At 39.3% G+C, this 14,703-nt stretch overlaps 1 protein-coding gene across 1 annotated transcript; it reads right to left on the bottom strand.

Annotated features, from left to right (window-relative positions):
* Positions 1-1,085: 1,085 nt before the first annotated feature.
* Positions 1,086-14,702, bottom strand: LOC116218343 (putative GPI-anchored protein pfl2). Its single transcript, XM_031559453.2, has 14 exons — positions 14,678-14,702; positions 13,234-13,308; positions 11,133-11,386; positions 10,947-11,011; positions 10,719-10,849; positions 10,467-10,592; positions 8,046-8,200; positions 7,804-7,868; positions 7,541-7,698; positions 7,208-7,282; positions 2,005-2,258; positions 1,824-1,888; positions 1,596-1,726; positions 1,086-1,469 (listed from the first exon to the last, which is right to left on the bottom strand). Exons 1-14 carry the CDS (start codon positions 14,700-14,702, stop codon positions 1,318-1,320), a joined length of 1,731 nt encoding a protein of 576 aa, XP_031415313.2. The 3' UTR covers positions 1,086-1,317.
* Position 14,703: the final 1 nt, after the last annotated feature.

The raw sequence follows: 14,703 nt of genomic DNA, 5'->3' as shown, positions 1-14,703 counted from the left end.
ACAACAAAAGTTGATCAATAAATAGTAAATCAAGTGCTATTTTACGTTAAGGTAATATCTATGTAATCTAATCACAGTTACACAATATGTATATTGATTATGATGATAGCTCTCAAGGATATCCAAACATTTCACCTTCCGCTCTTCATGTGTCAGCTGTTATTGAGCGGAGTAGGTTTTTACTATTGATGCTAATAATAGGAAAATATATCTTAGACTCACTAGTGTTGGATGATGATGTTAGAGGACTTGTTGTTAGTTCTGATGTCAGAGTGTTTAATGTGCTGAGACCCGATGTAGGGGTTGAAATTGGAACTGTTGTGATGAGTACTGATGTTAGGTTTGATGTTGCTGCTGATGTAGATTCTAATGTTGATGTTGACATAGAAACTGGTGTTGTGGTGTTTTCTGATGCTGAAGTCGACGTTTGTGAAAGTGAGCTAGATTCAGATGTTGAGGCTGATGATGGAGCAAATGTTGTGTTGGGAGCTGAAGTACAGGATGAAGTTAGAGTGAAAGTCGTTCTTAAAGTGAAGTTAATGTATTGGTCATGATAATCTTACTAATCAAACAAACTTTCTTAGTGAAAGTAATTTTCAGACATTCCAATGTGTTGTTGTAATGCTTCCTAAATATAAAATGTCAGGAGCTGTGCCTTAAAGTTTCATTGGGTCATATCAGCAATTTGACACATCAAAATACTTTTTGTCAGTATTGTATCTAGGTATTACCCAAAATATTTAGTATTTAGCATATCAAACATTATGACAAAAGAGATCTCTGACAGGGACAGACAGATGGTTGTGAGGATAGCTGAAACAAATCCTACATATCACAGGTGTAAAAATGACAGAATTGAATCAATCCAGATCTGAATCTCTCGACAACAAAAGTGCATTGTGGGTTTCACAAAGCTGGTATTTATAGATGAGCCATTATTTCAATTTGTATCCAAGTCAGGTCGGGAAAAAAACATGATGTAGGGAACATAAAACCTAGACAGCTGAGCAATAAAAAAATTGCAATGATATCACTAGTCATCTTTTTCAGTTTTAATAAGTTGGGCGGGTTTATGTGTAGAGAAAGGAGGCTTTCAATCCTTGGTATTGGCTACCAACTGTTACGTATGGTGGTAGTTCTGTGATTGGATGGATATCCATTACATGGAACTCTCTGGGTCCTGTGACTGCTCTGCATTTATATGTAACGGGTAAACAGTTTACACTGCACTGTAAATTTGATCCATTGTAAAACTGTGTAGATGTGCTGTGGGGATACTAGGCTGCACTTGAGTTGTCAGTGAAAGACAGTAACCAACTAATGAATGGCTTCATAACACTTACCTGTCACTGTCAGCGTTGATGCCAGAGAGGTCTGAGCTGCTGATGTAGATTCTAATGTTGATGTTGATATTGATGTTGTAGTCATCGGAGTTGATGCAGCAGCCGTAGTAGCCGTTGTAGAAGCAGCTAGTTTGGGTGAAAAGAGGTGTTGAAATATTTCAAGTAAACCAAACAACAGTGATAGAATAATGCATATAGAAACAAAATATAATTTAGTTAAACTTCTAGTTTTGATAACGTGACAAAACTTACTTGCACTGATGGTACTCGACACTATGATCAGGGTAGATGAGTTTCTCAAAGCAGATTCAACGTTGCTGGTTTGTGGAACTGAACTTGTGCTTGTAAACACAAGCTGTGAACCAACAACAACTGACCCACTCCTGAAAACACAGACAGAATAATTGACAACACATACTACACTGGACTTTGCTCATGAATGCAGAACCCAACTTATCTTCACAGTGTAATGATACTCACGAGAAGCCTGTGATCCTGGAGCGACTGAAGCTGCTTGGAAATGCTGCTTTATAAACTGTATTCAACTGTATTTACAAAAAGGATATATTGAGATATTAATGAAAGCTTCAATGTGGGGTATATATATATTTTCAAAAATTCAAATCACAATCTTGACAATTATAACAGACAGAGAGCTTACGTCAGACAGCACTTCTGATTCCAGTGCTGTGAATGCAGTTGAAGTTGTATCGAGAAGATCGGAACTGAATGTTCGATTAAGACTAAAAGACAGAGTGATGCTGCCCTCATCTCCACTTGCTTCATCAGTATTTAATGCTGTTGTTGCAAGAGCTGTTGTAGCAGAAGCTGTAGGGGCAGCTGTCGGGGCAGTAGTGGAGGCAGCTGTCTGGGCAGTAGTGGAGGCAGCAGCCATAGTAGCCATTGTTGAAGTAGCTAGTTTGGGTGAAAGAAGATTTGAGATATTTCAATAATTTATACAGCATTGTAAATCTGACCCAGTTCCATGTCCATCTGCACTGTCAGATCCATACGTGGTAATGAATCACAATCGTGCTCACGACTGAGGAGTAATCACACCAATTGCAGTTTTAAAACACTGGAGTGGCAATACACCGGCCCCTTGTGTTGCAGTAGACTGTGATGTTAAGGCTGATTGTGGAGATGGTGTGGAAGTTCCTAATGTTGATGTCAGAGCAGGTGCTGTGGGGGATTCTGAAAATTATGCAGTGATCTGATGTTGACTGTGATATTGGAAATAGCGGGGTAGATACTAGAGTTAATGTAGGCATTTCACTGGTTGTGGTGGTGAATTTTTTTATCTAATTTGACACTGACATTGTGATAAAGCCTGAGGTAGAGCTCAATCTGTAGATTCTGGCATGGGAGTTGATATTGCCATATGTTCTAATGTTGCAGTTGATGTTGAAATTTGGATGGTAGGTTGTGATGTTGGCATTTCAGTTGTTTTTATGGCGGGCTCTTAAACTAAGGTTGATATGGTGAGGTCTGTTCAGATTCAGATGTAAAAGTCTATTCAGATGTTAAGGCTGGTGTTTGAGTGGGTATTGTGGTGATGTTAGAGTGGTTGTTGTGGTGAGACCTAAGACAGAGGATGACGTTAGAGTAATTGCTGTGGTGAACTCTGAAGCGGACATTGGAGCTGGTGTTGAGATTGGACCTGAGGAAGAATTTAAAAGTTGAGGCTGATATTGTTGTGAGTTCTGATGTTAAGGCTGAGGTTGGTGATGGTAGGGATAAGGATGTTGCATGCAGATTCTTAAGCTAGTGTGGTGTGTAGTGTTGTGGGGAGTTCTGTTGTGTGAGTGCCTGTGTGGTGGCACCTAAAACAGAAGATGAAGCCACAGCTGGTGCTGCGGTGTGTTCCCAAATTAAAGTTGATATTGCAGCTGGTGTTGAAGTGGGACCTGAGTTCAAGGATGATATAATAGCTGATGTGATATGTTCTAATGTTGCGCTGGATGTGTGTTATGGTGTGGTCAGTTTTGATGTTGACGTGTCTGTTGTGGTGGGACCTAAGGTACCGGATGAGGCTACAGCTAGTTTTGTGGTTTTGATGACAAGAGCAGAGGTTGGTCATTGTTTACTGTATTCTACTGAGGTTGAGGTTAATGTTAAAGCTGATGTTTTGGTGGTTGCTAAGTTGAGGAAGACAGGGCTCTCAAGTGTCACGCATTGGGCGTGACAGTCACTCATTTCGGTCTTTAATCACGCACTCCCGCCACACATCGTATTTCTCACGCTGAAAAAAAACTCTAGGCTATTTAATGTGCCACAGCGCGCAAACATGACCTGGCCGCGCTGCCCTCACCATGGAGGAATCAAGCACGTCTCCCCGAATCCCCTGGGGTTCTGCCGTGAGGTGCCACTTATCAGCCAATAAAAAAATTAAAAAAATAGCCAATCAGAAAAAAAAAGTGTCTTTTGTATCTGTTGTATCTGGGTAAGATTTAATCCAGCAACCAATGAAAATAAAGCATCCTGGAATTGCGCGCGACTAATCTTCCGAAAGTTTCGTTAACCTGAGGAAACCACTGGAGCTCTGAGCATCAGTCTTCTACAAAGAGCAAGTCGTCTCCTGTTTTAATGTTACAACAAATTCACAATGGTTTGACACAAGCAATGACAACTTGATTGCAGTTAGAGAATATTTCCCAGATAATTAGCATCAGTTTTTAATGAGTGTTTGTAGCCAACACAGTTTGCCTTTTCACTATAGCTTTGACTCCGAACTTCGTTAATAGGCTATAAGAAATTCGAGTAGGCCTATTAAAAATATATATAGCCTATAATTCGAACGAATATTAGGCAGCCCTTAATATTCAATTATGTTATAGGGCATTATTTTTTGTAAATGTGTTTGCTTGAACATTCTATTCAGATTCCGAGGCTTCTTCACGTGAAGTTGTGAATCGCGAGCTCATTAGGCATACTAGCATGTTATAAATATCCTGGCCATGGATGCATTAATCATTGCATCTGTCTTTCAAAGATGTCAGGTAAAAAAACAAATAAGCATCCTGTCCTTCGCCCCAAAGAGGAAAGCCCCCTAAAAAGGCCAGATTAGGCCCAGAGAACGTAAACACATTAGAGGAGGAGATGGTGGAAGAGGAAGAGACAGTACAGGTGGAAGAAGAAGAGACAGTACAGGTGGAAGAGGAAGAGACAGTACAGGTGGAGGAGGAAGAGACAGTACAGGTGGAGGAGGAGGAGGAGACGGTGCAGGTGGAAGAGGAGGAGACAGTGGAAGAGATGGTGGAAGAAACAGTGGAGGAGATGGCTAGAACAAAGGGGAGAATAGTCCCAGGAGCAGCCACCTACAAGACCTCTTTTAATAGTGAATGGATCTCTAAATGGCCATTTATTACTGTAGGAAGCACCAGCTCATATTACTGGTGCTCTATCTGCCGCCAAGAGAACTCCTGTGCCCATCCAGGTGTGCGGGATTTGACAAGGCACATAGGCAGTAATCAGGCCAAACAGCAGGCACTGAAGTCAACCAGCGCAGTCAAAAACTTTTACTTGCCAGTGACTGCAGAGATGAGTGTGCAAGAGGTCAAGGTACATTTAAATGCATAAGGTTGACTATAATGTTCATGAATACCATGTTTCCTAATTAATACATCCAATTATATGACTATGGCATATATAATGGGAACCAACACCATTAAATGATAAGAGTCCTAAAAGGCAACCAACACCTACAATAAACAACACAAGTCATAATTCTCTCTCTCTCTCCCAAATTGAATAAATACTTAGTAATTGGTTGAATTGTCAGTGCCATGTGTCAAATCTTTTCTGCAAGTCTGATCAATTATTAACAACAACAAAACACTAATAATAATATGGGGGGAGGGGGGGCAGGGCTGGTCTGTGGGCATACGGCAGGGGAGGGGCGGGCGGAATGGGGGCGCGGCCGGGAGGGGGGGGATATGTCACTCTTGCCTGTCTTCAAAACTTGAGAGCCCTGGGAAGATGACTAGAGAACATAACAGTGGAACTTGGATCGAAATTGATAGAATGCTTCTGGGTTGTGTTGATGCAGGAGAAGCAGATATTCATGTGGTGGAGGGTAAAGTGGGGGTACTTTCTCTTCACAAGAAAAACCTCCTCAGCCAATGCTGTAATATCTCTAAACAAACAGTTAGGAAGAAGCTATTCGAATCTATCAAGTTGTTTGGTGAAGACATTTGTGTTTTTATCAGTAAAATTAATGCAGTTGAAGTTACTTGCATGGTAAGTGAATATTTATTGGTGCACTGCAAATTGTAAATGTATTTAACCTAGGCAAGATGTCTTTCAGAAATGAGGTACACCTGTTGTGTATGTATGGATCTACTGTGGATCGGTGCTAAGTATTGTGGCAGTTATGTGATTGAATGAGTAGCCATTATATGGAACTCTCTGGGTCCCGTGACTGGTCTGCATTGATATTTAATGGGTAAACAATTTCCACCGCACTGTACATTTCACCCATTGTAAAACTGTGTAGATGTGCTGTGGGGATACTAAGCTGCACTTGAGTTGTCAGTGAAAGACAGAATCCAACTAATGAATGGCTTCATAACACTTACCTGTCACTGTCAACGTTGATGCCATGGATGTCTGAGTTGGGGTTGCTGATGATTGTGTGGTTACAGACACCGCACCTGCAAATGATCAATAAATAGTAAATCAAGTGCTATTTTACGTTGAGGTAATATCTAGATAATCTAATCACAGTTACACAATACATATATTGATTATAATGATAGCTCTCAAGGATGTCCAAGAATCTCTATATAGACCTTCTTGTCAGTCACCTTCAGCTCTTCATGTGTCAGCTGTTACTGGACTCTTTATTGAGGGGATTAGGTTGTTACTATTGATGCTAAATGCTAGGAAAATATATCTTAGACTCACTAGTGTTGGATGATGATGTTAGAGGACTTGTTGTTAGTTCTGATGTCAAAGTTTGTAATGTGCTGGGACCCGAAGTAGGGGTTGAAATTGGAGCTGTTGTTGTGATGAGTACTGATGTTAGGTTTGATGGTGCTGCTGATGTAGATTCTAATGTTGATGTTGACATAGAAACTGGTGTTGTGGTGTTTTCTGATGCTGAAGTCGACGTTTGTGAAGGTGAGCTAGATTCAGATGTTGAGGCCGATGATGGAGCAAATGTTGTGTTGGGAGCTGAAGTACAGGATGAAGTTAGAGTGAAATTCGTTCTTAAAGTGAATTTAATGTATTGGTCATGATAATCATACTAATTAAACCAACTTTCTTAGTGAAGGTCATTTTCAGACATTCCAATGTGCTTTTGTAATGCTTCCTAAATATAAAATGTCAGGAGCTGTGCCTTAAAGTTTCATAGGCTCATATCAGCAATTTGACACATCAAAATACTTTTTTGTCAGCATTGTGTCTGGGTCTTACTCAAAATTTTTAGTTTTTAGCATATCAAACATTATGACAAAAGAGATATCTGACAGGGACAGACAGACAGTTGTGAGGATAGCTGAAAAAATAAACTATCACACAGGTGTAAAAATTACAGAATTGAATCAATCTAGATCTGAACCTGTCTCGACAATGAAAGTGTATTGTGGACAAACTAAGCTGGTATTTATGGATGAGCCATTATTTTAATTTGTATACAAGGCTGAAGGGGAAAAAAACATGATGTAGTGAACATAAAACCTAGACACCTGAGCAATAAAAAAGATTGCTCTGCATTGATATGTAATGGTTAAACAATTTACACTGCACTGTAAATTTGATCCATTGTAAAACTGTGTAGATATGCTGTGGGGATACTAAGCTGCACTTGAGTTGTCAGTGAAAGACAGAATCCAACTAATGAATGGCTTCATAACACTTACCTGTCACTGTCAGCGTTGATGCCATGGAGGTCTGAGCTGGGGATGCTGGTGACTGTGTGGTTACAGACACCACACCTGCAAATGATCAACAAAAGTAAATCAAGTGTTATTTTACGGTGAGGTAATATGTGAATTCAAATTAATGGATTAATTGATAGGTTGTGGGTTTGAAAAGATATATATAAATTCTACATATGGTACATATAAATGAATAAACCATATAGATTTGATTCTTTACAGGTAAACTGCAGATGTAAAAAAGAAATGAGTGGCTAGAACTCTATTCTGTATCAATTTGATGTTCTAGACATTATTTTAAAACAAAATGCTTACGTTCAGCAACTATACTGCTGCCATTGATGGCAAGTTCAGCAACATCTGAACTGTTGGTAGCAATTGCTTCTTCCAGCGTGGAGGTCACGTTTGCAGTGTCCGGAACATTGTTTGTGTCATTGAATATCAGGACAGAATCCACAACAACTGATCCTCGTCTAAGTATTTTAAAAAGGAGGAAAAGGAAGATGGAAAAGATGAAAGATGAGCAGTTACTGATGTAGAACATTTAGTGCCCCTAAATATAACGGCCATCTACTAACCTGAAGCCATTGATTTGTGTGCGTACGAATCGGGAGCCAAACTTATCAGAGTAGATTCTGTTCAACTGAAATCAGAAATAAATGCCTTTTAGAGTCAATTATCTTACTCTTGTTAAAAATGCTTATACTTATAACGTTGACGTTTATGTTCATAATCACTGAAGGACTTCGTGTCGGAAAATAAAGGCTCATTCAACGTAGACTTGCTATAAAGTTAGGAACAAAAAGCTTCATATTCATACCACGGTTGAAACTTTTGTAGCTAAGCTCTTAAATTCTGTCGAGGCGGGGTTCGTCAGGTTTGGTGTGAAGGTCTGTTGGAGCCTGAATTCCAATTTAATCTGTTGATCAGGCACAGGTGCTGCTGTGACTGGAGAAGGCTGTGTTGATGTTGGTTCTGGTTTGTGGAATAGAGCATAGACACAGAGAGAGAAACACATTAATTCTGACAGAGACAACTTTTTCTATTAATCTAAGTAATCTAATCACAGCACACAATACATATATTGATTATAATGATAGCTCTCACGGAAATCCAAGAATATCTATAAAGAACTTCTTGTCAGTGACCTTCAGCTCTTCATGTGTCAGCTGTTACTTGACTCTTTATTGAGGGGATTAGGTTGTTAACTATTGATGCTAAATGCTAGGAAAATATATCTTAGACTCACTAGTGGTTGATGATGATGTTAGAGGACTTGTTGTTAGTTCTGATGTCAGAGTGTTTAATGTGCTGAGACCCGATGTAGGGGTTGAAATTGGAACTGTTGTGATGAGTACTGATGTTAGGTTTGATGTTGCTGCTGATGTAGATTCTAATGTTGATGTTGACATAGAAACTGGTGTTGTGGTGTTTTCTGATGCTGAAGTCGACGTTTGTGAAAGTGAGCTAGATTCAGATGTTGAGGCTGATGATGGAGCAAATGTTGTGTTGGGAGCTGAAGTACAGGATGAAGTTAGAGTGAAAGTTGTTCTTAAAGTGAAGTTAATGTATTGGTCATGATAATCATACTAATTAAACCAACTTTCTTAGTGAAGGGAATTTTCAAACATTCCAATGTGTTGTTGTAATGCTTCCTAAATATAAAATGTTTTGAGCTGTGCCTTAAAGTTTCATAGGGTCATATCAGCAATTTGACACATCAAAATACTTTTTTGTCAGCATTGTGTCTGGATGTTACTCAAAATATTTAGTATTTAGCATATCAAACATTATGACAAAAGAGATCTCTGACAGGGACAGAAAGACAGTTGTGAGGATAGCTGAAAAAATAAACTCCATATCACAGGTGTAAAAATGACAGAATTGAATCAATCCAGATCTGAATCTGTCTCGACAACAAAAGTTGATCAATAAATAGTAAATCAAGTGCTATTTTACGTTAAGGTAATATCTATGTAATCTAATCACAGTTACACAATATATACATTGATTATGATGATAGCTCTCAAGGATATCCAAACATTTCACCTTCCGCTCTTCATGTGTCAGCTGTTATTGAGCGGAGTAGGTTTTTACTATAAAATATATCTTAGACTCACTAGTGGTTGATGATGATGTTAGAGGACTTGTTGTTAGTTCTGATGTCAGAGTGTTTAATGTGCTGAGACCCGATGTAGGGGTTGAAATTGGAACTGTTGTGATGAGTACTGATGTTAGGTTTGATGTTGCTGCTGATGTAGATTCTAATGTTGATGTTGACATAGAAACTGGTGTTGTGGTGTTTTCTGATGCTGAAGTCGACGTTTGTGAAAGTGAGCTAGATTCAGATGTTGAGGCTGATGATGGAGCAAATGTTGTGTTGGGAGCTGAAGTACAGGATGAAGTTAGAGTGAAAGTCGTTCTTAAAGTGAAGTTAATGTATTGGTCATGATAATCTTACTAATCAAACAAACTTTCTTAGTGAAAGTAATTTTCAGACATTCCAATGTGTTGTTGTAATGCTTCCTAAATATAAAATGTCAGGAGCTGTGCCTTAAAGTTTCATTGGGTCATATCAGCAATTTGACACATCAAAATACTTTTTGTCAGTATTGTATCTAGGTATTACCCAAAATATTTAGTATTTAGCATATCAAACATTATGACAAAAGAGATCTCTGACAGGGACAGACAGATGGTTGTGAGGATAGCTGAAACAAATCCTACATATCACAGGTGTAAAAATGACAGAATTGAATCAATCCAGATCTGAATCTCTCGACAACAAAAGTGCATTGTGGGTTTCACAAAGCTGGTATTTATAGATGAGCCATTATTTCAATTTGTATCCAAGTCAGGTCGGGAAAAAAACATGATGTAGGGAACATAAAACCTAGACAGCTGAGCAATAAAAAAATTGCAATGATATCACTAGTCATCTTTTTCAGTTTTAATAAGTTGGGCGGGTTTATGTGTAGAGAAAGGAGGCTTTCAATCCTTGGTATTGGCTACCAACTGTTACGTATGGTGGTAGTTCTGTGATTGGATGGATATCCATTACATGGAACTCTCTGGGTCCTGTGACTGCTCTGCATTTATATGTAACGGGTAAACAGTTTACACTGCACTGTAAATTTGATCCATTGTAAAACTGTGTAGATGTGCTGTGGGGATACTAGGCTGCACTTGAGTTGTCAGTGAAAGACAGTAACCAACTAATGAATGGCTTCATAACACTTACCTGTCACTGTCAGCGTTGATGCCAGAGAGGTCTGAGCTGCTGATGTAGATTCTAATGTTGATGTTGATATTGATGTTGTAGTCATCGGAGTTGATGCAGCAGCCGTAGTAGCCGTTGTAGAAGCAGCTAGTTTGGGTGAAAAGAGGTGTTGAAATATTTCAAGTAAACCAAACAACAGTGATAGAATAATGCATATAGAAACAAAATATAATTTAGTTAAACTTCTAGTTTTGATAACGTGACAAAACTTACTTGCACTGATGGTACTCGACACTATGATCAGGGTAGATGAGTTTCTCAAAGCAGATTCAACGTTGCTGGTTTGTGGAACTGAACTTGTGCTTGTAAACACAAGCTGTGAACCAACAACAACTGACCCACTCCTGAAAACACAGACAGAATAATTGACAACACATACTACACTGGACTTTGCTCATGAATGCAGAACCCAACTTATCTTCACAGTGTAATGATACTCACGAGAAGCCTGTGATCCTGGAGCGACTGAAGCTGCTTGGAAATGCTGCTTTATAAACTGTATTCAACTGTATTTACAAAAAGGATATATTGAGATATTAATGAAAGCATTAATGTAGGGTATACTATATATATATTTTCGAAAATTAAAATCACAATCTTGACAATTATAACAGACGGAGGGCTTACGTCAGACAGCACTTCTGATTCCAGTGCTGTGAATGCAGATGAAGTTGTATCGAGAAGATCGGAACTGAATGTTCGCTGAAGACTAAAAGACAGAGTGATGCTGCCCTCATCTCCACTTGCTTCATCAGTATTTAATGCTGTTGTGGCAAGAGCTGTTGTAGCAGAAGCTGTAGGGGCAGCTGTCGGGGCAGTAGTGGAGGCAGCTGTCTGGGCAGTAGTGGAGGCAGCAGCCATAGTAGCCATTGTTGAAGTAGCTAGTTTGGGTGAAAGAAGATTTGAGATATTTCAATAATTTATACAGCATTGTAAATCTGACCCAGTTCCATGTCCATCTGCACTGTCAGATCCATACGTGGTAATGAATCACAATCGTGCTCACGACTGAGGAGTAATCACACCAATTGCAGTTTTAAAACACTGGAGTTGCAATACACCGGCCCCTTGTGTTGCAGTAGACTGTGATGTTAAGGCTGATTGTGGAGATGGTGTGGAAGTTCCTAATGTTGATGTCAGAGCAGGTGCTGTGGGGGATTCTGAAAATTATGCAGTGATCTGATGTTGACTGTGATATTGGAAATAGCGGGGTAGATACTAGAGTTAATGTAGGCATTTCACTGGTTGTGGTGGTGAATTTTTTTATCTAATTTGACACTGACATTGTGATAAAGCCTGAGGTAGAGCTCAATCTGTAGATTCTGGCATGGGAGTTGATATTGCCATATGTTCTAATGTCGCAGTTGATGTTGAAATTTGGATGGTAGGTTGTGATGTTGGCATTTCAGTTGTTTTTATGGCGGGCTCTTAAACTAAGGTTGATATGGTGAGGTCTGTTCAGATTCAGATGTAAAAGTCTATTCAGATGTTAAGGCTGGTGTTTGAGCGGTTATTGTGGTGATGTTAGAGTGGTTATTGTGGTGAGACCTAAGACAGAGGATGACGTTAGAGTAATTGCTGTGGTGAACTCTGAAGCGGACATTGGAGCTGGTGTTGAGATTGGACCTGAGGAAGAATTTAAAGGTTGAGGCTGATATTGTTGTGAGTTCTGATGTTAAGGCTGAGGTTGGTGATGGTAGGGATAAGGATGTTGCATGCGGATTCTTAAGCTAGTGTGGTGTGTAGTGTTGTGGGGAGTTCTGTTGTGTGAGTGCCTGTGTGGTGGCACCTAAAACAGAAGATGAAGCCACAGCTGGTGCTGCGGTGTGTTCCCAAATTAAAGTTGATATTGCAGCTGGTGTTAAAGTGGGACCTGAGTTCAAGGATGATATAATAGCTGATGTGATATGTTCTAATGGAACGCTGGATGTGTGTTATGGTGTGGTCAGTTTTGATGTTGACGTGTCTGTTGTGGTGGGACCTAAGGTACCGGATGAGGCTACAGCTAGTTTTGTGGTTTTGATGACAAGAGCAGAGGTTGGTCATTGTTTACTGTATTCTACTGAGGTTGAGGTTAATGTTAAAGCTGATGTTTTGGTGGTTGCTAAGTTGAGGAAGATGACTAGAAAACATAGGAACAGTGGAACTGGGATCGAAATTGATAGAATGCTTCTGGGTTGTGTTGATGCAGGAGAAGCAGATATTCATGTGGTGGAGGGTAAAGTGGGGGTACTTTCTCTTCACAAGAAAAACCTCCTCAGCCAATGCTGTAATATCTCTAAACAAACAGTTAGGAAGAAGCTATTCGAATCTAACAAGTTGTTTGGTGAAGACATTTGTGTTTTTATCAGTAAAATGAATGCAGTTGAAGTTACTTGCATGGTAAGTGAATATTTATTGGTGCACTGCAAATTGTAAATGTATTTAACCTAGGCAAGATGTCTTTCAGAACTGAGGTACACCTGTTGTGTATGTATGGATCTACTGTGGATCGGCTAACAAGTGCTAAGTATTGTGGCAGTTATGTGATTGAATGAGTAGCCATTATATGGAACTCTCTGGGTCCCGTGACTGGTCTGCATTGATATTTAATGGGTAAACAATTTCCACCGCACTGTAAATTTCACCCATTGTAAAACTGTGTAGATGTGCTGTGGGGATACTAGGCTGCACTTGAGTTGTCAGTGAAAGACAGAATCCAACTACTGAATGGCTTCATAACACTTACCTGTCACTGTCAGCGTTGATGCCATGGAGGTCTGAGCTGGGGATGCTGGTGACTGTGTGGTTACAGACACCGCACCTGCAAATGATCAATAAATAGTAAATCAAGTGCTATTTTACGTTGAGGTAATATCTAGATAATCTAATCACAGTTACACAATATATACATTGATTATGATGATAGCTCTCAAGGATGTCCAAGAATCTATATGTAGACCTTCTTGTCAGTCACCTTCAGCTCTTCATGTGTCAGCTGTTACTGGACTCTTTATTGAGGGGATTAGGTTGTTACTATTGATGCTAAATGCTAGGAAAATATATCTTAGACTCACTAGTGGTGGATGTTGATGTTAGAGGACTTGTTGTTAGTTCTGATGTCAAAGTTTGTAATGTGCTGGGACCCGATGTAGGGGTTGAAATTGGAGCTGTTGTTGTGATGAGTACTGATGTTAGGTTTGATGGTGCTGCTGATGTAGATTCTAATGTTGATGTTGACATAGAAACTGGTGTTGTGGTGTTTTCTGATGCTGAAGTCGACGTTTGTGAAGGTGAGCTAGATTCAGATGTTGAGGCCGATGATGGAGCAAATGTTGTGTTGGGAGCTGAAGTACAGGATGAAGTTAGAGTGAAAGTCGTTCTTAAAGTGAAGTTAATGTATTGGTCATGATAATCATACTAATTAAACCAACTTTCTTAGTGAAGGTCATTTTCAGACATTCCAATGTGCTTTTGTAATGCTTCCTATATATAAAATGTCATGAGCTGTGCCTTAAAGTTTCATAGGCTCATATCAGCAATTTGACACATCAAACTTATTTTTGTCAGTATTGTGTCTGGGTGTTATGAATATGAAAATATTTAGTATTTAGCATATCAAACATTATGACAAAAGAGATCTCTGACAGGGAAAGACACACAGTTGTGAGGATGGCTGAAAAAATAAACTACATATCACAGGTGTAAAAATGACAGAATTGAATCAATCCAGATCTGAACCTGTCTTGACAACAAAAGTACATTGTGGGTTTCACAAAGCTAGTATTTATAGATGGGCCATTATTTTAAAATTGTATCTAAGTCTAATGGGAAAAAAAATATGATGTAGGGAACATAAAACCTAGACACTTGAGCAATAAAAACTAGTCATCTTTTTCAGTTTGAATACGTCAGGCAGGTTTATATGTAGAGAAGGGAGGCTTTTAATCTACTATATTGGCAACCAACTGTTACATATGGTGGTAGATCTTTGATTGGATGGATATCCAATACATGGAACTCGCTCTCTCAGTGACTGCTCTGCATTGATATGTAATAGGTAAACAATTTACACCGCACTGTAAATTTGATCCATTGTAAAACTGTGTAGATGTGCTGTGGGGATACTAAGCTGCACTTGAGTTGTCAGTGAAAGACAGAATCCAACTACTGAATGGCTTCATAACACTTACCTGTCACTGTCAGCGTTGATGCCATG

This window comes from Clupea harengus, chromosome 22 (assembly GCF_900700415.2).
Source record: "Clupea harengus chromosome 22, Ch_v2.0.2, whole genome shotgun sequence".
Taxonomy (NCBI): Eukaryota; Metazoa; Chordata; class Actinopteri; order Clupeiformes; family Clupeidae; genus Clupea; species Clupea harengus.
Note: the sequence above shows the minus strand (reverse complement) of the source record. Positions and strands in the feature narration are given on the sequence as shown.

Coding starts and splice junctions, on each gene's coding strand:
- LOC116218343 (XM_031559453.2), bottom strand. CDS start 14,702: ATGGCATCAACGCTGACAGTGACAG. Junction 8,201..10,466: donor ATCAACGCTGACAGTGACAG/GTAAGTGTTATG, acceptor TCCACAAACCAG/AACCAACATCAACACAGCCT. Junction 1,727..1,823: donor TCCAGGATCACAGGCTTCTC/GTGAGTATCATT, acceptor CTGTGTTTTCAG/GAGTGGGTCAGTTGTTGTTG.